The sequence below is a fragment of the Choloepus didactylus genome, chromosome 2 (genome assembly GCF_015220235.1).
Source record: "Choloepus didactylus isolate mChoDid1 chromosome 2, mChoDid1.pri, whole genome shotgun sequence".
Taxonomy (NCBI): domain Eukaryota; kingdom Metazoa; phylum Chordata; class Mammalia; order Pilosa; family Megalonychidae; genus Choloepus; species Choloepus didactylus.
In genome coordinates this window covers 145,251,992-145,277,020 of record NC_051308.1, presented here as the reverse complement: position 1 = coordinate 145,277,020, position 25,029 = coordinate 145,251,992, and the positions used below count along the sequence as shown (strand labels likewise).

General features: G+C 35.0%; 1 protein-coding gene and 1 non-coding gene across 7 annotated transcripts in view; one reads left to right on the top strand and one right to left on the bottom strand.

The window, feature by feature from the left end:
- Positions 1-25,029, top strand: part of PTBP2 (polypyrimidine tract binding protein 2) — a 102,189-nt gene that overhangs the window by 31,111 nt on the left and 46,049 nt on the right. For 5 of the 6 annotated variants that reach the window (XM_037826574.1, XM_037826570.1, XM_037826572.1 and 2 more), the window contains 2 exons: positions 10,042-10,117; positions 17,382-17,554. In XM_037826574.1, coding sequence (XP_037682502.1) covers positions 10,042-10,117; positions 17,382-17,554 — 249 coding nt within the window. Of the gene's footprint in view, positions 1-10,041; positions 10,118-15,522; positions 15,575-17,381; positions 17,555-25,029 lie in introns of those variants that run through there. The other variant, XM_037826575.1, reaches the window with a different exon arrangement.
- LOC119528425 lies at positions 7,651-7,757 on the bottom strand. The gene has a single exon (XR_005215723.1). It is a non-coding gene; the product is annotated as a U6 spliceosomal RNA (small nuclear RNA).

The window sequence follows — 25,029 nt, the reverse complement described above, 5'->3', positions numbered from 1 at the left end:
TATAATTTTTTTTATTAGAAAAGTAGGTTTACAGAAAAATCATGCAGAAAATGCAGAATTCCCATTATTAATACTTGGCATTAGTGTGGAACTTTTGCTACAACTGATGAAACAGTATTATGTTATACTATTATTTGTAGTCCACAGTTTACATGCTTAATAGTTTTTAAAAGCTGTTAATTGTGTGATTTCATTAGGTATTGCAAAAATGGTAATATTCTTTTTTTCCCTGCATGTTAGCTAGAATTCTAAGAACTTTTTCCATCAACTAAGAAAAGCTGTTTTTTTATTGTAAATTTTTTATTTTTAAATACTTCAAACTTAACAGAAGTTATAAAAATAATACAAACCTCGTACAGAGAACTCCAACATACCCCTATCCCCCCAGATACCCAGAGCCACCAATTTTAACATTTTGCCACATTTACCTTTTTTTTAATGCATGTTTGAGATATACTCACACAACATATAATCCATCCAAAATATACAATAAATGGCTCATAGTATCATCATATAGTTGTGCATTCATCATCACATTCAATTTGGAACGTTTTCATTACTCTGAAATAAAAAAAATTAAAAGAACCCAAACCATCCTATACCCCTTATCCCCCCTCATTATTTATACATATATTTTGTCATTGTTTCATTACTCACCTGCCCATACACTGAGTAAAGAGAGTGTCAGTCACCAGGTTTTCACTATCATGTGGTCATACAATAAAAGCTATGTAGTTACACAATTATCATCAAAAATTAAGTCTTCTGAATTATGGTTCAACGGATTCAGGTATTTCCTTCTAGCTGTTCAACTACACTAGAAACTAAAAAGGGATATCTATATAATGCGTAAGAATAACCTCCAGATTGACCTCTCAACTCTATTTGAGATCTCTTGTCCACTGAAACTTTATTTTGTTTCATTTCTTTTCCCCCTTTTGCCAGGGCCAGGCTTATCACTGCGAGTCATGTCCCGCCTAGGGGAGAGGGTAGTGAGTTTATTTGTAGAATTGGCTGCAAGAGGCGGCATCTGAGCAGCAGAAGAGGTTCTCTGGGGGTGACTCTTAGGCATAAGATGCTTTGTTTTTTAAAAATTTTCCTAATGAGTCAGTACAGTAGCAGTCTCCAGTGTAACCAATGTGAGTTCTTTGCTGTTGGTATCCTTGTGGACTCAAGGGTTTTAACATTTTTTCAGACATGGCAGTGGTTATTGTTTTTAAAATGCTTAAATTGTTTCATCATGGGCCAGCAGGAGCTTATAACATTGTAGTCTTTGATACTTCCTTGCTTGAAGTTTCATTTCTGGTGTCAGACCTTTCATCAGCCATTTCTTTAGATTCCTGTTTTCTTTGGGTGGGTATGAGAGACCACAGTAATGTGGGTGCCAAGGTGTTAGTTGCTTTTAGGTTCTTACGGCTGCAAGGCGGGATCAGTGGACAGAGCTAGCAGTTTTTTAAAGACAAAAATACGTTGTGAATGATTTTTATTTCCTATTCAAATTTGTTTACATTTTTTGCTTCTCTGATTTTATGTTTTTATCTCTTGTACACTAAAAAATCTTGGTTGCTAACATTAACATTATTTTATATAAATACGGATTTAAAATATCACTACTATACTGATATATAATTAGTGAATACAGTTTAAGTTTTCTTTGCAGTGATTTTTGTCCTTAATGTGTATTTCACAAAGGGTGTAGAGTACAATTAAAGAATTTTAAGGTTTCTTGAAATAATTCTCTGTGTGGTTCAACTGCCAAGTTGATAGGTTTGTATGTTTCATTTTCCAAAGGCAGAACTAAATCAAGATAACATTCATAGACGTCTAGCTTTCTATTCATGTCCACTCTACTTTGTTTTTTCTCTCCCTTTAGAATAGGTGTCTTTTGTTTTTTCTCTCCCTTTAGAATAGGTGTCTTTTTTCGTTAATTTGGGGCTTATTCCTCTTTTTTTAAAAAATAAGTAAATGTGTGTTTCTTTCCTTGCAATCCCCACTCCTGCCTTTGATAAAAGATAGCACATTATATACAGGGTTTTATACCTTCCCTTTTTTGTTTAATGATAAATATATCCTGGAGATCATGCTATGAATTTATATGGAAAATTTTCTCATTCTTTTATACTACTGCATATTTGTAGGCTAATAAACACTTGGATTTTTTCCAGTCTCTTGCTATTACAAGTTATGTTGTAGTGAATAGCTTTGTGCATATGTAATCTTGCTTTTTTGCCAGTATATCTTTAGAATAGATTCCTAGAAGTACAATTAATGGGTCATCATGTAAATACAAATGTAATTTTACTAGATACTGTTGAATTCTTTTTGGTGTAGTAATTGTATTATTTTGCTCTCACACCAGGAGAAGTATGTGGGTGCCTGTTTTCTGGTAGCCTGGCCAACAGAGTATATTGTCAGGTGTTTGGGATTTTGCCAGGCTAATAGTTGAGATGGATCTAAATGTAGTTTCAGTTTGGATTTTTCTTAATAATGAGCAAAATGGAACATATTTTCAGTTTAAGAATGGTTTGCTTTTCATATACCAGGAACTGTTCTTATCTCTTGCCTTATCTCTTCAATAGGGAAGCTGGTCTTTTATTCTAAATTCTTATGATAGTCTGTCTTTGAAGTTTTGTTTCCCTTTTGGACCTGAGTTTACGTAGGAATTGTTTTGAAATTTCATCTGATTAAACAAAAATTATTAAACTTGTTTTCAGTTTTTTTCTCTGTTCTTTTCATTAAAATGTTTTATTGTGTTGTGACCAAATATTATGATCTGTCCAATTTCTTTGGGAATGTATTGAGGTGTACATTATATAATATATGATCTACTTTTGTGATCTTCACAGGCTAATACAGTGGGTAAACTGCAAATACTGAAATGTGCATCAATAGGGATTTTTTAAAACTATGATACACCAATATAATGGAATGCTCTGCAGCTCTGTAGATGAATTAAAAATTTTTTTTCAAAGCAGTTATATGAAGTTTAAGAATTGTTAATTTGGGAGTGGGGGAGAACTTTCACTTTATATTTTCTATCTTTTTGAATTTGAATTGCCAACTCTGTATTTATTTTTAATTTTTAAAATGTCAGTTGAGTTATCTGGAGTTTCAGAGAGATTGTGGTCCATGTTTTTTCTTTCTTGGCATATCCCTGCATTAAAATATGCACATGTTATTTTTATAAACCATATTCCATAAATAGAAGAACAGATGACCAAAAGATGAGACAGATTTCTTTGACTAGTTCTTTGGGTCTCATATCTTGATTAATGAAAATTAGAAAACAAAATAACCATATCTGGGGATAGCTTTATTTGAGGGAGGGGCGTGATGTCCATTTAGTATGTCATGTTTCAGTAAATATTAAAAAGTGATTCCAGAGTCTTTAAAAAAGCATACCATCTTTTTTTGCAGGCAACGCAACATTGACTATTTAAGTTCATTAAATTATTCTCATTCTTAGTTTTTGTGTGTCTTCTTTGTGAAATAATTAGTGCGGTTTCTTAATCTACCATTTTGATTACAGTTTGATTAAGTTCTTTTACTATTTCTACCTGTTAATAGTAGAGTCTCTATATTTAATAAACTATAATTATGAATGTTTGGTTTTACTTGAGTGTCTTATTTAAACCTTCTGGTTGTTATTCTTTCTTATGTAGATTATTGTAATGGTTTTTGTCTGTTTCAAGGTGTTATCATTTTTAGTACCCCTGTTCACTTTCAAGTGTCCCATTTTGGGTTATAAAATATCTGCTCACCCTATCCTTACCCATTACTTTTTCCCTAATATCTTTTGTTATATTAATTAATATTTTTGAAAATATGAAATGAACTCCTTGTATCTGCCATCCAAATAAAAACATGAATGCTACCAGAACTCTTTTTTTTAATGCATTTTTTATTGTGAAGTTTGACATGTATGCATAACAGTGGTAAATTTGAAAGTACAATTTAATAAGTAGTTAGCAAATTTCAAAGAATGTCATGGGTCACAATTCCACAACTTCAGCTATTTTCATTATTGTAAAACATCACGCATAGAGAAAGGTGTTAACTTTAGATGTACAGCTCAACAAGCAGTTATATAAGTAATTTCAAAAATTGTTATGGGTTGCAGTTCCACAGTTTCAATTCTTTCCTTATTATGCAATATAAGGCATATACAGAAAGGCGAAGACTTTCGAAGCACAATTCAACTAGTAGCTATAGAGTAAATTTCAAAGGATGTTATAGGGTACAGTTCCACCATGCTATTTACCTCCTTCCAGCCATTCCAACACCCCAGCATCTAAATATGTATATATAAAGTTTCAGTATTCCTAGACCTTTGTTAAATCTTATCTTGTTTTGTCTACCCTTCCTCTCACCTAATCTCTTTCTCCATCTTCAGGGGTGTCTAGACAGTGAGTACCCTACTTGTTTATATTGAATTGGAGTGTCAACAGCATGGGGAAGGTGGCTGCATCTGATTGTTGATCTTAACAAGGTTGTTGCCTTGGTTTTAGGACTTGTGTGCATAGGAACACTCTGGTGAATTTAAGTTTCTGAAAGATAAAACTTAGTGAGTGAATCTTTTATAGAATTTCAGGTAGGGACGTAGGTGTTTGGGGACTACTTTTTGGTAAGGCCATGGCATACTGGGGCCATTTGGGATGTCTGGCTGGAGCTTGCATAAGAGAAGTACTCTTGCATACTGTATGCTCCTTTTTATCCTCCTTACTGTTACAGGGATGGACCACTACAATGAATTCTGAGTCTTACCCTTTCAAATATGATTTCATCATTTATATGACAATAATGTATTTAGTTCTTCATGGTTTTTGAGTTTTATGAAAGTGGTAAACTCATGGTGTTTTCTGTGACTTGTGTTTTAATTTGATAATATTTCTAATATGTAGCTCTGTTCTTGCCTGTAGTTGTACAATATTCATGCTGTGTAATCCTCTGTTCTGTGAAAATAACTCCAGTATATCCCTTTTCCGGTTGGTGGACATTTGGGTTGTTTAAAGTTTTACCATTAAGAGCAATTCTTTGAGCATTTTTTGTGCTTGTTTCCTGGTGCATAAATGCAAGAGTTTTTAAGAGTTTATATATATAGGTATATGTTTCTGGGAATTAGAGCATGGTAAATATTACATGATAGTGCCAGATTATTTTCCAAGGCATTGCTCCAATTTATGTTCTTACCAGTAGTGCATGGGAGTTCCTGCTATTCCCAGTCTTCATCAGCACTTGGCTAAATGGTGGATTTCTTAATTATTGCCAGGCTGGTGTGTAGTGTCTTGTTTGGTCTTTCTTTCTATTTCCCTGATAATTGAGGTATTATGTCTTTTTTATTTTATGTGTTTATAGTTGTTGGTGTTGCTTCATGAGAAATACCTTATTTGTATCTTTTGCTTATTAAAAAATTGAATTTGTTGTTTAACTGATTTTGTAGTTTTATATATTATGGTTACTCGTCCTCTGTTGGTTTTGTGTTGCTAATAACTTTTCCAGGTTTTTAGTTTGCATTTTCACTTCTTTGTAATGTCTTTTGATGGAATAGAAGTTACTAATTTTAACATATAGAATTCTAGTATATAGAGTGACCACAGTTCCCTTTGCATCCAAGTTAGATTCTTTTTCTGTTCATTTAAATTTTTCCCTTTGTTATTTTGGATGTCTTCCATGTTGATTGTTGGAAGCCTCTTAGCAAACCCTAGTAAGTGTTTTAAGGTTTTCAACAATTATTGGTATACAGTTTCTTACATGGAGATTTTGTGGCCACTTTGTAGTAGAATTTATGGTTGGTTCTCTTCCTGTCTTAATTTATGTAGTTCCTTACATACCCAGAGATTGTAGATATTTTCATATACTTTTTTCTGATTTTTTTTTTTTTTTGCCTTTCACATTTGTCTTATCTATCCAAAAATTGTTTTTGTGTATTTAATTTGATAGGGCTCCAATTTCATTTCTTGCTCTTACAGGACTAACCAATTAAGTAAATATCTGCAGTGCTATTTGTTTCATACTACAAGCATATATACCTTGGGGTAAAGGCTAAACTACTGAAACATAATGCAGAATATAGAGACATAAATAGGCTCCAGGTTTATTTCTCTCTTGTAAACAGAAGTCCTGCTGGTGTATGAAAATGGGATCACCGTGCTCTCCATGAGGTTATTCACCAGGCCAAGTTTCTTCCATCTTATTGCTTCACTATTCCCTAGGTTTTTGTTCTTGTCTGCGTGGTCTGATGATGTATAATTGTGCAGTCTTCCCCCCTACCCTTCATTGTCAACTGAGATTTGTCTTTTTTTTTTTTTGTATCTTTGTTTTCTGTGATCTCTCTTGGTAATAAGAGTAAGTGATTTCTCAGCCTCTGGTAGGTACATGGCATTCAGTCCACCTGTTCATTCCTTAGCAACACTTCTGTGTCCAGCGAGAGCAGATCACATGAGTGAGTACCTTTCTTCCTCTCTGGAGGACCAAGTTCTTCCCAGGAATCTGATATTCACATCCTTGCCCCATCTCTTTATCCTGGTTCCTAGTCCGACATTTTCTCTGTAGAGAAAAGTCCTTGGCCAGTTCTCAGTCCAGAATCCTACCAGAGCCCAAGGTTTCTTGTCAACCTTGCTTTTCTCTCTGTCCTGCCTTCCTGGCAATTCCAACAGCTCTTCTACCTGCGAATGAATGGTAGTTGGATTAGAGTATTATGATGACAAAATATCAATAACCAAAAAAAGAAAGAAACAAGGATCTATATTCATCACTGGTTTGCATAATGTCAAGTGCGCTGTCATTTGTACTTATTTTTGCATTTATCTTGTTTTACTTCTTTCTCTCATTGATAACATATAAATTTTGAGTTTTCATTGTCCTGATTGATTCTTTGGGATGCTAGTTTCTCTTGAAGTGGTCATAGATGTTACACAGAGAGGAAAGTTTCTGTGGTCAGATAAAACGAAGAACATCATTATCAATTTTAAGTCACTTTCTTTTTTTAAAAAATTGAAACTAAGATCAAATGACATCTCTCTTAGATAAGTTAAATTTAAAAGTATATATATATATATATTTATTCTGAGTATAGATTCTGATTCTGAGTTTAAGTACTGCTAATTAATTAGTTTCAATACTGTTCCACTGATGTGGGACAGCCGTCAGCCACTAAACTGTTTATTCATTTCATTTTATATCTGTTCCAAGTTAAACAAATTGGGCAAGATATTTGAAGTAAAATTGTCCTGTCAATGTTGAAATGTTAGCATTACTAGTAATAAAGAATCACTTCTTTGGGGCATAATAGTGGTAGGCTTTTTACTCAGTGGAAAGGCAAGCATAATTTAAAAGGTTTTTTTTATTGTGCACTTTAACACATATACATAACTGAACTTTCAAAGTTCGATTTAACAAGTAGTTAGAAAGCAAATTTCAAAGAATGTTATGGGCGATAGTTCCACATTTTCAGGTATTTCCACTGTTATAAAATATATATACTGAAAGGTGTTTTTCAGTTTTTCAGTTTTATTGAGATATATTCACATACCATAAAATCATCCATGGTGTACAATCAGCTGTTCACAGTACCATCATATAGTTGTGCCTTCATCACCCCAATCCATTTTTGTACATTTTATTTACACCATAAATAATAAAAATAAGAATAAAAATTTGAAACGCTTCACGAATTTGTGTGTCATCCTAGCGCAGGAGTCATGCTGATCTTCTCTGTATCGTTCCAATTTTAGTATATGTGCCCCCAAAGCAAGCACAAGTATAGTTTTTTAATATAAAAATAATGTAATAATTTTATCAAAAACATCTTTCAGTAACTTTTGTAGATTATCACAAAATTGCAAATAATTGATATTATTTCTTATGACTTGGTTATGAAGACTGTTGTGTCTATTCTTTCAGCAGCAGCTATGAAATTATTCATGGGGGAGAAAGGCCACAGATACAATTAAAAAAAAAATTCAGACTGCCATTGATAAAGATGCATTGCAGGAAAGAGAGTGTCCCACACATCACATATCAAAATTATAGGCTTTTTTTTATACTTAAATAGACCCAAGATTCCAAAATTACTTGTGATTCACTGGGGTGGAAGGATGTTGACTCACAAGTAAGCAAACATCTAAACAGTAAACCTTATACATTTCAAAAGAGATAAAATATACTTTTAAAAACTAGGAGAGTCAGTGGTTGTTGAGAACTAAGGGGATAAGGCATAGAAGATCTTTTAAGAGGTTTTTAATTTTAAGTGAATAAAATTATAAGGATCTCTTCTCTTCTGGTTTTGTTTCATTTAACTTTTAGAATACCTAAGTCTGGAGTTCTGTTCATTTTTTGAAGAAGGGCTGAATTTTTTTGCTCTGTGTATGGAGTAACTTGACTTCAGTTATTTGGTCCAAGAACAGAGGCCATAAATGTGGCAGTTGTTAATAATAATCAGCATTCATTCATTTATTTAATCAACAAATATATGTGGATCCTGTGCTTGGTTGACACTTGGGAATATAATAGTGAACACTACTAGTGTGGGCAAGGCACTTGGCCTGGTTAACATTTTCCCTTTGTGGTGTCGATGTTTTACCAAAATTTACCAAAATTACATAACTAGTAAGTGGGAGTTGAATTTTAGCGCCTTTCTTCTTAACACTGTTTTACATACACATCATAAAAAAAGTAGAAAACATTTTTTATTGTTCATAGTGAACCAATAATATATAGTTCTTAGACTTGGGGATGTATCAGTAGTCTCTGGAGGTCATGTTTAAGCTCAGATTGCTGGATCCCATCACTAGAGTTCTGTATTCAGTAGGTCTGGGGTAGACCTGGGAGCATGCAATACTAACAAGTTCCTAGGTATAGAGCAGATGCTGCTGGTCCAAGGACTATACTTTGAATGTATCCAATTCTGCTTATCATGTTCTTATAAAACATTTACTGTGCCTTGCTGAATCTTTCCTATCTTGATAAGAAATTAGTCTTGATGTAAGTATGGTATTAAATATGATTATTATGTTTTTCTTTTTCTCATACTGTAGTTCTTTGAGCATTTGATGTTAATGAATGGAAAGTTTTTAAAAGATTTAAGGGAGATGACCTATGAATATCCATTTTTGTTGTAATATAATATGGCTTATGAGTTTAAATACAAATCAGCGTAAAGCTTTTGGCTAATTTGGAGTTTTCTGGACTTTCTGAAATGTTTTGACAAATTGATAACTCTTTTATGCTTTTTTCTTTTTTGGTGTTTAAATCAGCCAGTATTGGTTAGCTATTTTAAATATTACTACCCTTCATGTAAATATACACATTTAAAATAGGCAGAACAGTTGAGTGTGCAGTTTTAAGTAAATATACACTTACTTAAAACAGCTAAAACAACATTGATCGGTTTGAGCAACTAGTTCCCCAGAACAAATGAATTTATAACCTTATTCTACAAAAGGGTTTTAGGGCATGGTTCTGCTCGATCTTTTTATACTGACAGAAAGAAACTTCTCATTCCAGAGATTTTACTTAATTTTCAGTGTCATAGCTACTGAAGTATATACGTCATTGTTTAGTTTTGATGATGATGATGATGATGTCTTCTTTGTTGTCCAGCTGTAAAGCTCTGAGTTATCTGGATGCATAAAAGGCTATAGGGATGGGAGATTCACAGAATGTTTCTGAGACAGTCTAGCTGCTGTGGCATTAACTTGTTAATTTTCTAAAACCTGGAGTTAAGAATTGAAGTAGCTTTCCAAGGCCTTTAATTAGGGAACCTAATCGTTTTTCCTTTTTATTTTCTTTTGGACCTAGGTGAAGAGAGGGAAGGAAATACTGTTGGTCTGTGGAAAAGGGAAAGGGATAGAGTGGAGGGTTGAAGTTAATTTTTGTTGTTTTAGGTTCTCTTCTTGAATTAAAATTTTAATTGTTCCCATAATGTAAGGTGACATTTGTTTTTCAGTGAATATTTGAAAAGTTACAGGTGAGTGACAGACTTTCATGTGAACATTTTTAAACTTAAAGCTTTCTTACACTATGCTGTTTTTGTTTTTATAGAGAGGATCTGACGAACTACTCTCAGGCAGTGTTCTCAGTAGTCCAAATTCTAATATGAGCAGCATGGTTGTTACAGGTAAGTGTTCCTCTCTCAATAGTCTGTCACTGTTTGCCATTTTATGGGGCAGAATACTATATCTAAAATTTAGTCAATGGTAGCAATAGCCTTTATTTTCAAATGCTGTTTTTAAACATTTTAGAGGAAATTTTTCTAGAGTGTATATATGTGCCAAGTGAGAACACCTGAAGTGGGTGACTTTTGTAGTCAAGTAACTCTGAAGTCTGATGTCATTTTTGAAAAGAAATCACCAAAGTATAACCTTTTCTCTGTCATGTTAAAAGCCCCCTCACATTCCCCCATTGTACTTCTCTTTTGTTTTTACTTTTTGCATGAGTGTCATAAGATATTTTTAAGTATTTCTTCTTTATCACCCAAACCTAAAAGCACAAACTGTAAATAAAAATGAAAATGTTTTCCTCTGCTTTCAACCTGTTTTCTTTGCTATAACAATATTTTAATTCTTTGAATAGATTTCCTTTCTGTTATCTTGTAAATTTAAGATGAGCTATTTAATCTTCCAAGTTAGTTTCTCTTATTGTATGTTTTGAAATAACATTTTTATTTGTGATATCTGTCGGTATAAATAAATACAGACTAATTTTTAGAACTTAGCTTTATGGCTAGTGGATTAAATTTTGTTTCTATTGTTAATGGATTTACCTTATAACCCTACATTTCACATTATGTACCTAAAATCAAAAAAGTTCTTTTTCTATGTTCTTTCCTGAATTATTTCCGTGAGGAATTAATTATATTGGGTAATAAAAAGATTATAAAAGACTGTAAAGCTTTTTGATTTTCCTCTAGTAGCCATTGCTTTTGTGTATATATACACTTTGGCGCACACACACACCCCTTGGCAATTCAATTAACTAAAAATTATGAGGTAATGTCAAATATAGTCATAATGATGTGCTTCATATGTGAAAATGTACCTGTCAACACATTATTACAGATTTTTCTTTGTAGATATTACAAAGCAAAATAAAGCCATGATTTTGATAATCACAGTACCATGAACCAAATAAACGAACAAGTAGGCTTGATTATTTGTAACTTTGCTTTGTCAATTTCTTTCTTTTTTATAACGCATACCGTGATTGATAACGAAATGTCTTTAAAATTACTATGTAGGGCCATGACAGTAACTACTACCAGCTTTCTTCTCCCAACACAAGAACAAATACTGTAAAACAGTGGGCAAACTATCTGGAATTGATCAGCAGATGGAGCAAGATCATGATAAGAGAAGGGAAATGTGAAGTCAGTCCCATAATCACTCAGCTTTCTGCCTTGGGGTGCACTACTATTGTGGCACAGGGAAGCAGAGCCCAAGCAAAGCATTGAGTCTCAGTGAGCTGAAGAGGTTGCAATTGGAATTCAAGGCTCCTCAAGCAGCTGGATTTGTATAGCAGTATCCTGGAGAAAAGAAGGGTTGTCCAGAGGTTTAGCAATAGGACAGGGGGCAGAATTTGGTGTGGGGAATTCAGCTTCATTCAGAAATTTGGATGACAGCTGGGCTATGTGGGTTTAGGTTGAGACTCGGCAAGGATAGCTAAATGGTGATAGCAAAGGTTGCACAGTGCTTGTTACTGGACTTCTGGGAACCTGAATGGTGACATCTTGCTGGGTACTTCAAACATTCAATTTATACTGCAGAAAGGGCAGACTTAAGAGAAAGGATCACACTTTATAGTAACACCATTCATAAGACTAAGTTAAATAACTAAAATTGTCCAGCCTAAAGGATTTACCAGTAATTTGTCTGCCAGAAGAAAACAGCACCTTCTAAAGTCAATGACATAGAAATACTCTAACTGAAAATGACAGTATTCAAATGAAAAACTCAATGGGTGGGATTAACAGATTGGAGACAACAGAAGAAAGTTTACTGAACTTAAATACAGATGAGTAGAAATTATTCAGTCTGCCAGAAAGAATGAGATATATATCTGCAAAAATTAAACAGTCTAACATGTAATTTTAGCCCAGAGGTAGGGAGAGAATGGGTCTGGAAAAAAAGCAGCAGCAGTAATGGCCAAAAACAAATTTTGAGGGAAAGATCAGTTTACAGTTCTAAGAAAGTTAGTAAACCCCAAGTAGGATAATGAAAAGAACCACGCCTAAGCATATAATAGCCAAAATATTGAAATCCAACAATAAAAAGGAAATTTTTAAATAGCCAGGAAAATGACATTCCTTAATTTGCATGCCAGTAATGATTTCAGCGTACATGAACATGACAGAACTAAAGAGAGAAATCTGCAATCATATTTGGATATTTTAACATTCCTAATAGTAATTAACAGGGCAGTTAAACAAAAGAATAGTAATAATAATGCTACATAGAAGATTTGAACAATGCAATCAATTAGCTTGGCTTAATTCATGTCATAACCCTATACCCAGTAACTATTTATAGAGTACCTTTCTTTTTTTTAAGTGTTCATAGAACCTTCACCATAATAGATAAGTGATTGAAAGCTTACATGGTTTCATAATAGAATTAAATTGGAAATCAAATGCAGTAATAAGTCTAGGAAATTAACAAATGTTTAGAAATTAAACTGCACAATTCTGAACAACACATGGATCAAAGGACAGGAGACATATTTCCGACTGAAGGAGAGTGAAAAAGTATTGTATAATGTGTCACATTTGTGGGGGCAACCAAAGAAATGCATAGAGAAAATGTACTCTTTAAATGTGATTTGTTACATAAAAGAGCTTGGACTTCATCAGGTTTTTTAAAGGATTTTTGTTGCATTTGTGTTTCAGGGGTGAGGGTCTTAGTATTGTACGTAGGGAAGACAGTTAAAACTTTTTCAGTAATCTACTTAGAAATACTAAGTCCTGAATTTTAGGGGCTTGGATGTAGGATATGGAGGAGATGGTATGTCAAAAGATTGGAAGAACTTCTGAGGTATCTGAAATTACAGGAGTTTGGGAGAAAGGGGAAAAAGTGGAAAAGAAGATCATTTATTGATGGAAAGAGAATAAAGGAGATATGTTACTATCTTGTTTTGAGAATGTATATGTAATACACTTTGTGACTAAAGAATGGATCTAGTGTTTTTGTAGAGATGGAGTGAACTTCCATAAAGCTTTGTTTTAAGGTAAATTTACATGCAATTAATTTATTTAGTGTAGAAGTTTTAAGATTTTTCTACACTTTATTCCTTACAAAGAAAGAAGAGGGTCTGCATGTTTTAACAAGACAATTGACCTCAATTTTAATATTGTTACTTTATGAAATAGCATAAAAGACCTTGAAAATCCAGTGATTATGTTGTCTGGAAATACATCATACTTTCATGGTCCAGGTGTCTCAAAAAGGGACATTTGCGGACAGTGTTAAAAGGATACTTTTATGATTAACAAATACAGAGCAGGGTTTCATTCACATGTCCAGCTTCTAGGTTTATCCCAAACTGTTTCTTCTTACTGATTTTACTGTGGTATAACAGCATCTATCTCAACAGCCTTTCCCTTATCTGCCCAGAGTTCCTTTCTCTACATCTACTGAAAGGTGCTTTATGAAAAAGAAAGAAAAATAATTTTAGAAGTGAGAAAAATTAATGTTATTGGGTACTTAATCTCAGTAGATATTTAATAAGTTGATACATGAAGACTATTTTAAAATAGTTCCTTTCTGAGAAGTGAATACACAATTCAAAAACAGTGGCCCCATCTAGCATTGGAAATGGATTTTGTTTATGTAAGGAATTTGTAACTATTTGGCAGTGGGGAGGAGGCTTTACAATTGTTAAGGTATGATGACCTCTTTAATGTTTGAGTTATTTTCCTGGAATATACATTTAAGTTGGGTATACATATTCCTGCCAGTGCTGATTGTCATTCTGGAATAGCAGGGCTTATTTATTATTGCTAAAAGTATGATGTTTTGCTTATATGAAAGAACTGAAATCATTCCATAGATTCTGGTAAACTCTGAATGCTTTGGGATTTTCATTTTAATTTTTACAGACAGACGTTTTTGATGTGGTGTCATTTTGTTTTATAATAATGCTTTCAGAGTATTCCCGCATGTTGGTTCACAGTTTGAATGATTATGAGGATCTTAACATGTCCTCTTGCATATGTGGTAATAGCTTTTCTCTAGTTACTTTCTATATTTTTCCCTCCATCCAGCTCATGCCTAAGGTACTTTTAACAACTAGGTTATGCAGCTACTTAGAAATGTAGAGAGTTATATCAAGCTTTTACTATAATGCTTTTTGGGTGGTGGCTATTATAGTTAACAGCCAGTAGAATTATAGAAGATACCATCTGTATATACCTGCTTTTTAAGTTAACTCCTTGGTATTTCTGTGTTCCCACAAAGGAATGCAAAGAGTACCAGCATTTATTTTTCTAATCTTAGATCTGAAAACCCAGACAAACCCAATCCTTAGATAAAATAATAGATGTCTAGGCTTTCAGAAGCTGATAGCCACACTTTTTCCTTTGCTCTGTTTCTTTTCCAGGCCAGGATTTATTTTATTTTATTTTATTTTACTTTATTTTATTTTACTTTATTTTATTTCATTTTTTAGGTGTGAAAATAGGTTTTGTTGTATGATTAAGGGAGTCCTTTTTGCCCAATTTCACATTCTCATGGTATCAGTTATTTAATATGAAGATTTTCCTAATATATAGCACTAAGGTGTGAACCCTTAATAGCCACACTCTAAAGCTATTAACTAACTGAGAGAATATCAGATAGTGTGAAGAGGGTATAGATTTTGATAGTTGCAAGATAGCTGGCTTGATTTTGGGGGGAAAATAAAAGGCAGATCTTCTCTAGGCCATTGTGTTTAATGTGAAGTTTGTATTTGAAATCCTCCTATTGGTGGTGGTGGTGGTAGTAGTAGTAGTAGTTGTAGTTGTAGTTGTAGTAGTAGTTGTAGTTGTAGTTGTAGTAGTAGTTGTTTAAGAACACAGGCAACAGAGGCATGCGCCCTGAGTTTTAATCCTTTTTCTACCACTTCCTGTCTCCACTATGTAGTAACTTTGTAGTGACTTGGGGCAGCTCACTAGCTCTTAATCTGTAAATGGAGCTGATGGATCATGGTAATAGCAATCTTAGAATTATAAAATGTTTGGTATGGAGTTTACTTGCAATAAATGTTAAATATTAATGCAGAAGAGAAGCAGCATCTTTTCTATATTTCTCCAGGAAACCAGGATCTTTATTCTTTGATTGTTTAAACTATTGCACTCTCTTTTACTTTTACCTGTTATCCACTGCCCAGAAAATATCCAACACAAATCCAAAACAGTAAACTGTTCTATTCTCTTCAGAAGTTTAGGCAAGCTTTTGCCTTTAGGGTAACATATTCTAAAAATGATTGGGAATCATTTTTCCTCCTATTTGCACAGTGGTAGGCAGTATCTTTATTGTGTTTTTTCTTGCCCTTCTTCCAGAAGGAAAAGGACAGACCAATTTAGGAGAAACTGAAAGAAGATCAGGTACCTGTGCATACAAATCTTTTTCAGTTTTGAGAGGAGGAGTGGAGAGGTTCCTGTAGTTTTTCATATTGCTAGAGTAATGATGAGCTAGACAGCAAGATATTCATGATGCTATACTTACAAGCCAGAGCTTAGTACTCTTCTGTACAAAGCCAATATAAGATTTTTCAATCTTATATTGATTTTTCAATCTTATATTTCTGGCCATTCAAGTATCCTAGAGTATGTATAGCCACTTAAGTATAACTTGGGAAATTAGTAAATGAGTTAACATAGTATCTTCTAGAGATAACTTCTCTGATCACCCAGTGAAGTCAGTAACACACCATTCTCAGCTAAGTCACTTTTTAATCACATCACTGTTTTAATTTCTTCATAGCATCATTTATCACTATAAGAAACTTACCTTTTTCATTTCTTGCTTAGTCTACCTCTACCACTATACCACTAGAGCTTCAGGGACCCTATTTGTCTTGTTCATTGCTGCACCTCCGGAGCCTAGAATAATGCCAGACATCTTGATTCTTAGTAAATGTTTAAAGAATCAATGGGTGAATGGGCTTCGAAGACACATAGAGATCAGATGACCTCAGAGTTTTATGGATTGAGGGTTGAATGTTTTAGGGAGTTCCATAAGTACCTAAAATTATATGCAAAATGGAGTACATGTATATTTCTGAATGTGTATGGGTCCTTCATTTTAGTTAGAGTATCAGAAAGATACTTGAATGTTTGCCCCCAAAATTAAGAATCACTGGTAAGGCATAGTGGGTAGACCACAAGTCCTTCAAACAATTCTACCTAAAACATCACGTAGTTTATTGATGTATTTAATAAAAACTTTTACTGAAGTTCTGGAATGAAGGCAGGTGTCTAATTTGTTGATTAAAAAATATGTATCTCTTTACTTTAAATATCAGAGAAACAGAATAAGGCAGTCAGATTCACGAGTATTTTGTATGTGTTGACAGCAAAATATACATGTATTTGAGTAGATTAGATGGTTATTTTAACAAATTAAGAGGGGCTCATTGTAGATAAGCTAAAATGTGGGTTGACTGCATAATTTTTACAGCATTCCCTTCTTTCATCCTACTTTTGAGTACAATCTTTTCCTTCTTTTCCTTATTGAACAATTTATCATTTTCTCAGGTAAAGTTATAACCTCGCTAATTTTTGCTTTGTTTTGTTTTTCATCCATCTTGTTTTTAAATCATAATCTTACATTTGAGTAACATTTTCAAGGATCAATATTAATAATCAGGCAGAGAGTAATAATTTTTCTACAAAACAGACATGCAGTTGGACTTTGGTTAATAAATAGATACTGTTGTCTTCATTTTACAGATGAAGAAATGTGTGTAGAGAAGTTAGATAACTTGCCCTCACCAGATGCCAGTCCAAAATTTCCACAATTTTTTCTATATTTATGTTACTTTGAAATAAGATGATTAAATTGCATTTACCAACTAATTATGTTCTTTAGCTGTTGGGCAATTTCTTTATAAAATTGCTAGTTTTAATGTTTTTGCTTATCACTTGTTAGTCTTTACCTGTAGTATTCAGAAACATTATTTAACAGCAATCTTAACTAATTTATAACTTGATTTCATTGATAATCGATGGATATGATTTTCTCTGTTCCTTTGAAACCCCAATTTTTTAAATTTTAGTGATGGTACACCAGTTTTATTTTAAGTTCTTTTTGTAAACTTTGTTTTGCAGGTTTTTCATGCAAATAAGGAAAACTAATATATTCTTTTTATTATTCATATATAAAGACTTTTTTTTTTTTAATGTCTTTCAGCCAATGGTAATGATAGTAAAAAATTTAAAGGAGAAGATAAAATGGATGGTGCCCCTTCTCGTGTACTTCATATTCGAAAATTACCTGGTGAAGTGACAGAAACTGAAGTTATTGCTTTAGGCTTACCTTTTGGTAAGGTGACCAACATTCTTATGCTGAAAGGAAAAAATCAGGTAACTATTTCTTTCAGAGCTTATAAAATGTTAAATCCCAAACTACCTTGCAGGTTGAATATAGTAGATTAATTTTCTGAAAGAACATTATAGAAGTCTTAATCTGACTTTTCTTGGTAGCTGTGTAAGAAACTAAAGAGAGGGTGCCAGAATACGTAAGTCCACCATAGTTTTCAGATTCTTGTCTTTTGAAATCACCTTAAGACATGAATTTAACAGTTGTTATATTGAAATTGTGGAACATACAAATGATATTTTGTTGTAGCTCTGCTCTTTGTAGTATCAGCATCTTATCCTTTAGATTTATTCCATGAAAATATCTGATAGCATTAGAATAAATTGGTCATTAATCCTGGATATTGATTGAATAGATATGCCTTTAGCTGTAGGGCCTAGGTAAATTAAATATGAAATTTTGTTTTAAGATTCTAATGGTATCGATGGTTTAAAAGAACATGGCCTTGGAGGCGGGGCAAGATGGCAGACTGGTGAGCTGTATGTTTTAGTTACTCCTCCAGGAAAGTAGGTAAAAAGCCAGGAACTGCGTGGACTGGACACCACAGAGCAATCTGTCTTTGGGCATACTTCATACAACACTCATGAAAACGTGGAACTGCTGAGATCAGCAAAATCTAAGCTCAATACAGAAAGCTTCAAAGAATTGAAATTTGGGCACGTCAAGTCAAGAGCAGAACTAAGAGAGCTCTGAGACAAAAGGCAATAATCCAGTGGCTGAGAAAATTCATTAAACAACACAACTTCCCAAGAAAAGGGGGGTGTCCGCTCACAGCCACCATCCTGGTGGACAGGAAACACTCCTGCCCATCGCCAGCCCCATAGCCCAGAGCTGCCCCAGACAACCCAGTGTGACGGAAGTGCTTCAAATAACAGGCACACACCACAAAACTGGGCGTGGACATTAGCCTTCCCTGCAACCTCAGCTGAATGTCCCAGAGCTGGGAAGGGGGAGCAGTGTGAATTAACAGAGCCCCATTCAGCCATCATTTGAGCAGACTGGGAGCCTCCCAACACAGCCCAGCAGCCCAGAACTGCCCTGGGGGGACGGCACTCACCTGCGACATAGCACAGTCATCCCTCAACAGAGGACCCGGGGTGCACAGCCTGGAAGAGGGGCCCACTTGCAAGTCTCAGGAGCCATACGCCAATACCAAAGACTTGTGGGTCAGTGGCAGAGACAAACTGTGGCAGGACTGAACTGAAGGATTAGACTATTGCAGTAGCTTTAAAACTCTAGGATCATCAGGGAGATTTGATTGTTAGGGCCACAACCCCTCCCCGACTGCCCAGAAACACGCCCCACATACAGGGCAGGCAACACCAACTACACACGCAAGCTTGGGACACCAATTGGGCCCCACAAGACTCACTCCCCCACTCACCAAAAAGGCTAAGCAGGGGAGATCTGGCTTGTGGAGAACAGGAGGCTCGTGGACGCCACCTGCTGGTTAGTTAGAGAAAGTGTACTCCACGAAGCTGTAGATCTGATAAATTAGAGATAAGGACTTCAACTGGTCTACAAACCCTAAAAGAACCCTATCAAGGTCAGCAAATGCCACGAGGCCAAAAACAACAGAAAATTATAAAGCATATGAAAAAACCAGACGATATGGATAACCCAAGCCCAAGCACCCAAATCAAAAGACCAGAAGAGACACACCTAGAGCAGCTACTCAAAGAACTAAAGATGAACAATGAGACCCTAGTACGGGATATGAAGGAAATCAAGAAGACCCTAGAAGAGCATAAAGAAGACATTGCAAGACTAAATAAAAAAATGGATGATCTTATGGAAATTAAAGAAACTGTTGACCAAATTAAAAAGATTCTGGACACTCATAGTACAAGACTAGAGGAAGTTGAACAACGAATCAGTGACCTGGAAGATGACAGAATGGAAAATGAAAACATAAAAGAAAGAATGGGGAAAAAAATTGAAAAACTCGAAATGGACCTCAGGGATATGATAGATAATATGAAACGTCCGAATATAAGACTCATTGGTGTCCCAGAAGGGGAAGAAAAGGGTAAAGGTCTAGGAAGAGTATTCAAAGAAATTGTTGGGGAAAACTTCCCAAATCTTCTAAACAACATAAATACACAAATCATAAATGCTCAGCGAACTCCAAATAGAATAAATCCAAAAAAACCCACTCCGAGACATATACTGATCACACTGTCAAACATAGAAGAGAAGGAGCAAGTTCTGAAAGCAGCAAGAGAAAAGCAATTCACCACATACAAAGGAAACAGCATAAGACTAAGTAGTGACTACTCAGCAGCCACCATGGAGGCGAGAAGGCAGTGGCACGATATATTTAAAATTCTGAGTGAGAGGAATTTCCAGCCAAGAATACTTTATCCAGCAAAGCTCTCCTTCAAATTTGAGGGAGAGCTTAAATTTTTCACAGACAAAGAAATGCTGAGAGAATTTGCTAACAAGAGACCTGCCCTACTGGAGATACTAAAGGGAGCCCTACAGACAGAGAAACAAAGACAGGACAGAGAGACTTGGAGAAAGGTTCAGTACTAAAGAGATTCGGTATAGGTACAATAAAGGATATTAATAGAGAGAGGGAAAAATATGGCAAACATAATCCAAAGGATAAGATGGCCGATTCAAGAAATGCCTTCACGGTTTTAACGTTGAATGTAAATGGATTAAACTCCCCAATTAAAAGATATAGATTCGCAGAATGGATCAAAAAAAATGAACCATCAATATGTTGCATACAAGAGACTCATCTTAGACACAGGGACACAAAGAAACTGAAAGTGAAAGGATGGAAAAAAATATTTCATGCAAGCTACAGCCAAAAGAAAGCAGGTGTAGCAATATTAATCTCAGATAAAATAGACTTCAAATGCAGGGATGTTTTGAGAGACAAAGAAGGCCACTACATACTAATAAAAGGGGCAATTCAGCAAGAAGAAATAACAATCGTAAATGTCTATGCACCCAATCAAGGTGCCACAAAATACATGAGAGAAACATTGGCAAAACTAAAGGAAGCAATTGATGTTTCCACAATAATTGTGGGAGACTTCAACACATCACTCTCTCCTATAGATAGATCAACCAGACAGAAGACCAATAAGGAAATTGAAAACCTAAACAATCTGATAAATGAATTAGATTTAACAGACATCTACAGGACATTACATCCCAAATCAACAGGATACACATACTTTTCTAGTGCTCACGGAACTTTCTCCAGAATAGATCATATGCTGGGACATAAAACAAGCCTCAATAAATTTAAAAAGATTGAAATTATTCAAAGCACATTCTCTGACCACAATGGAATACAATTAGAAGTCAATAACCATCAGAGACTTAGAAAATTCACAAATACCTGGAGGTTAAACAACACACTCCTAAACAATCAGTGGGTTAAAGAAGAAATAGCAAGAGAAATTGCTAAATATATAGAGACGAATGAAAATGAGAACACAACATACCAAAACCTATGGGATGCAGCAAAAGCAGTGCTAAGGGGGAAATTTATAGCACTAAACGCATATATTAAAAAGGAAGAAAGAGCCAAAATCAAAGAACTAATGGATCAACTGAAGAAGCTAGAAAATGAACAGCAAACCAATCCTAAACCAAGTACAAGAAAAGAAATAACAAGGATTAAAGCAGAAATAAATGACATAGAGAACAAAAAAACAATAGAAAGGATAAATATCACCAAAAGTTGGTTCTTTGAGAAGATCAACAAGATTGACAAGCCCCTAGCTAGACTGACAAAATCAAAAAGAGAGAAGACCCATATAAACAAAATAATGAATGAAAAAGGTGACATAACTGCAGATCCTGAAGAAATTAAAAAAATTATAAGAGGATATTATGAACAACTGTATGGCAACAAACTGGATAATGTAGAAGAAATGGACAATTTCCTGGAAACATATGAACAACCTAGACTGACCAGAGAAGAAATAGAAGACCTCAACCAACCCATCACAAGCAAAGAGATCCAATCAGTCATCAAAAATCTTCCCACAAATAAATGCCCAGGGCCAGATGGCTTCACAGGGGAATTCTACCAAACTTTCCAGAAAGAACTGACACCAATCTTACTCAAACTCTTTCAAAACATTGAAAAAAATGGAACACTACCTAATTCATTTTATGAAGCTAACATCAATCTAATACCAAAACCAGGCAAAGATGCTACAAAAAAGGAAAACTACCGGCCAATCTCCCTAATGAATATAGATGCAAAAATCCTCAACAAAATACTTGCAAATCGAATCCAAAGACACATTAAAAAAATCATACACCATGACCAAGTGGGGTTCATTCCAGGCATGCAAGGATGGTTCAACATAAGAAAAACAATCAATGTATTACAACACATTAAAAACTCGAAAGGGAAAAATCAATTGATCATCTCAATAGATGCTGAAAAAGCATTTGACAAAATCCAACATCCGTTTTTGATAAAAACACTTCAAAAGGTAGGAATTGAAGGAAACTTCCTCAACATGATAAAGAGCATATATGAAAAACCCACAGCCAGCATAGTACTCAATGGTGAGAGACTGAAAGCCTTCCCTCTAAGATCAGGAACAAGACAAGGATGCCCGCTGTCACCACTGTTATTCAACATTGTGCTGGAAGTGCTAGCCAGGGCAATCCGGCAAGACAAAGAAATAAAAGGCATCCAAATTGGAAAAGAAGAAGTAAAACTGTCATTGTTTGCAGATGATATGATCTTATATCTAGAAAACCCTGAGAAATCAACGATACACCTACTAGAGCTAATAAACAAATTTAGCAAAGTAGCGGGATACAAGATTAATGCACATAAGTCAGTAATGTTTCTATATGCTAGAAATGAACAAACTGAAGAGACACTCAAGAAAAAGATACCATTTTCAATAGCAACTAAAAAAATCAAGTACCTAGGAATAAACTTAACCAAAGATGTAAAAGACCTATACAAAGAAAACTACATAACTCTACTAAAAGAAATAGAAGGGGACCTTAAAAGATGGAAAAATATTCCATGTTCATGGATAGGAAGACTAAATGTCATTAAGATGTCAATTCTACCCAAACTCATCTACAGATTCAATGCAATCCCAATCAAAATTCCAACAACCTACTTTGCAGACTTGGAAAAGCTAGTTATCAAATTGATTTGGAAAGGGAAGATGCCTCGAATTGCTAAAGACACTTTAAAAAAGAAAAACGAAGTGGGAGGACTTACACTCCCTGACTTTGAAGCTTATTATAAAGCCACAGTTGCCAAAACAGCATGGTACTGGCACAAAGATAGACATATAGATCAATGGAATCGAATTGAGAATTCAGAGATAGACCCTCAGATCTATGGCCGACTGATCTTTGATAAGGCCCCCAAAGTCACCGAACTGAGCCATAATGGTCTTTTCAACAAATGGGGCTGGGAGAGTTGGATATCCATATCCAAAAGAATGAAAGAGGACCCCTACCTTACCCCCTACACAAAAATTAACTCAAAATGGACCAAAGATCTCAATATAAAAGAAAGAACCATAAAACTCCTAGAAGATAATGTAGGAAAACATCTTCAAGACCTTGTATTAGGAGGCCACTTCCTAGACTTTACACCCAAAGCACAAGCAACAAAAGAGAAAATAGATAAATGGGAACTCCTCAAGCTTAGAAGTTTCTGCACCTCAAAGGAATTTCTCAAAAAGGTAAAGAGGCAGCCAACTCAATGGGAAAAAATTTTTGGAAACCATGTATCTGACAAAAGACTGATATCTTGCATATACAAAGAAATCCTACAACTCAATGACAATAGTACAGACAGCCCAATTATAAAATGGGCAAAAGATATGACAAGACAGTTCTCTGAAGAGGAAATACAAATGGCCAAGAAACACATGAAAAAATGTTCAGCTTCACTAGCTATTAGAGAGATGCAAATTAAGACCACAATGAGATACCATCTAACACCGGTTAGAATGGCTGCCATTAAACAAACAGGAAACTACAAATGCTGGAGGGGATGTGGAGAAATTGGAACTCTTATTCATTGTTGGTGGGACTGTATAATGGTTCAGCCACTCTGGAAGTCAGTCTGGCAGTTCCTTAGAAAACTAGAGATAGAGCTACCATTCGATCCAGCGATTGCACTTCTCGGGATATACCCGGAAGATCAGAAAGCAGTGACACGAACAGATATCTGCACGCCAATGTTCATAGCAGCATTATTCACAATTGCCAAGAGATGGAAACAACCCAAATGTCCTTCAACAGATGAGTGGATAAATAAAATGTGGTATATACACACGATGGAATACTACGCGGCAGTAAGAAGGAACGATCTGGTGAAACATATGACAACATGGATGAACCTTGAAGACATAATGCTGAGCGAAATAAGCCAGGCACAAAAAGAGAAATATTATATGCTACCACTAATGTGAACTTTGAAAAATGTAAAACAAATGGTTTATAATGTAGAATGTAGGGGAACTAGCAGTAGAGAGCAATTAAGGAAGGGGGAACAATAATCCAAGAAGAACAGATAAGCTATTTAACGTTCTGGGGATGCCCAGAAATGACTATGGTCTGTTAATTTCTGATGGATGTAGTAGGAACAAGTTCACTGAAATGTTGCTATAGTATGTAACTTTCTTGGGGTAAAGTAGGAACATGTTGGAAGTTAAGCAGTTATCTTAGGTTAGTTGTCTTTTTCTTACTCCCTTGCTATGGTCTCTTTGAAATGTTCTTTTATTGTATGTTTGTTTTCCTTTTAACTTTTTTTTTCATACAGTTGATTTGAAAAAAGAAGGGAAAGTTAAGAAAAAAAAAAAAAAAGAAAAAAGACAAAAAAGGAAAAAAAAAAAAAAAAAAAAAAAAAAAAAAAAAAAAAAAAACAATGTAGTGCCCCCTTGAGGAGCCTGTGGAGAATGCAGGGGTATTCGCCTACCCCACCTCCATGGTTGCTAACATGACCACAGACATAGGGGACTGGTGGTTTGATGGCTTGAGCCCTCTACCATAAGTTTTACCCTTGGGAAGACGGTTGCTGCAAAGGAGAGGCTAGGCCTCCCTGTATTTGTGCCTAAGAGTCTCCTCCTGAATGCCTCTTTGTTGCTCAGATGTGGCCCTCTCTCTCTGGCTAAGCCAACTTGAAAGGTGAAATCACTGCCCTCCCCCCTACGTGGGATCAGACACCCAGGGAAGTGAATCTCCCTGGCAACGTGGAATATGACTCCCGGGGAGGAATGTAGACCCGGCATCGTGGGATGGAGAACATCTTCTTGACCAAAAGGGGGATGTGAAAGGAAATGAAATAAGCTTCAGTGGCAGAGAGATTCCAAAACGAGCCGAGAGATCACTCTGGTGGGCACTCTTACGCACACTTTAGACAACCTTTTTTAGGTTCTAAAGAATTGGGGTAGCTGGTGGTGGATACCTGAAACTATTAAACTACAACCCAGAACCCATG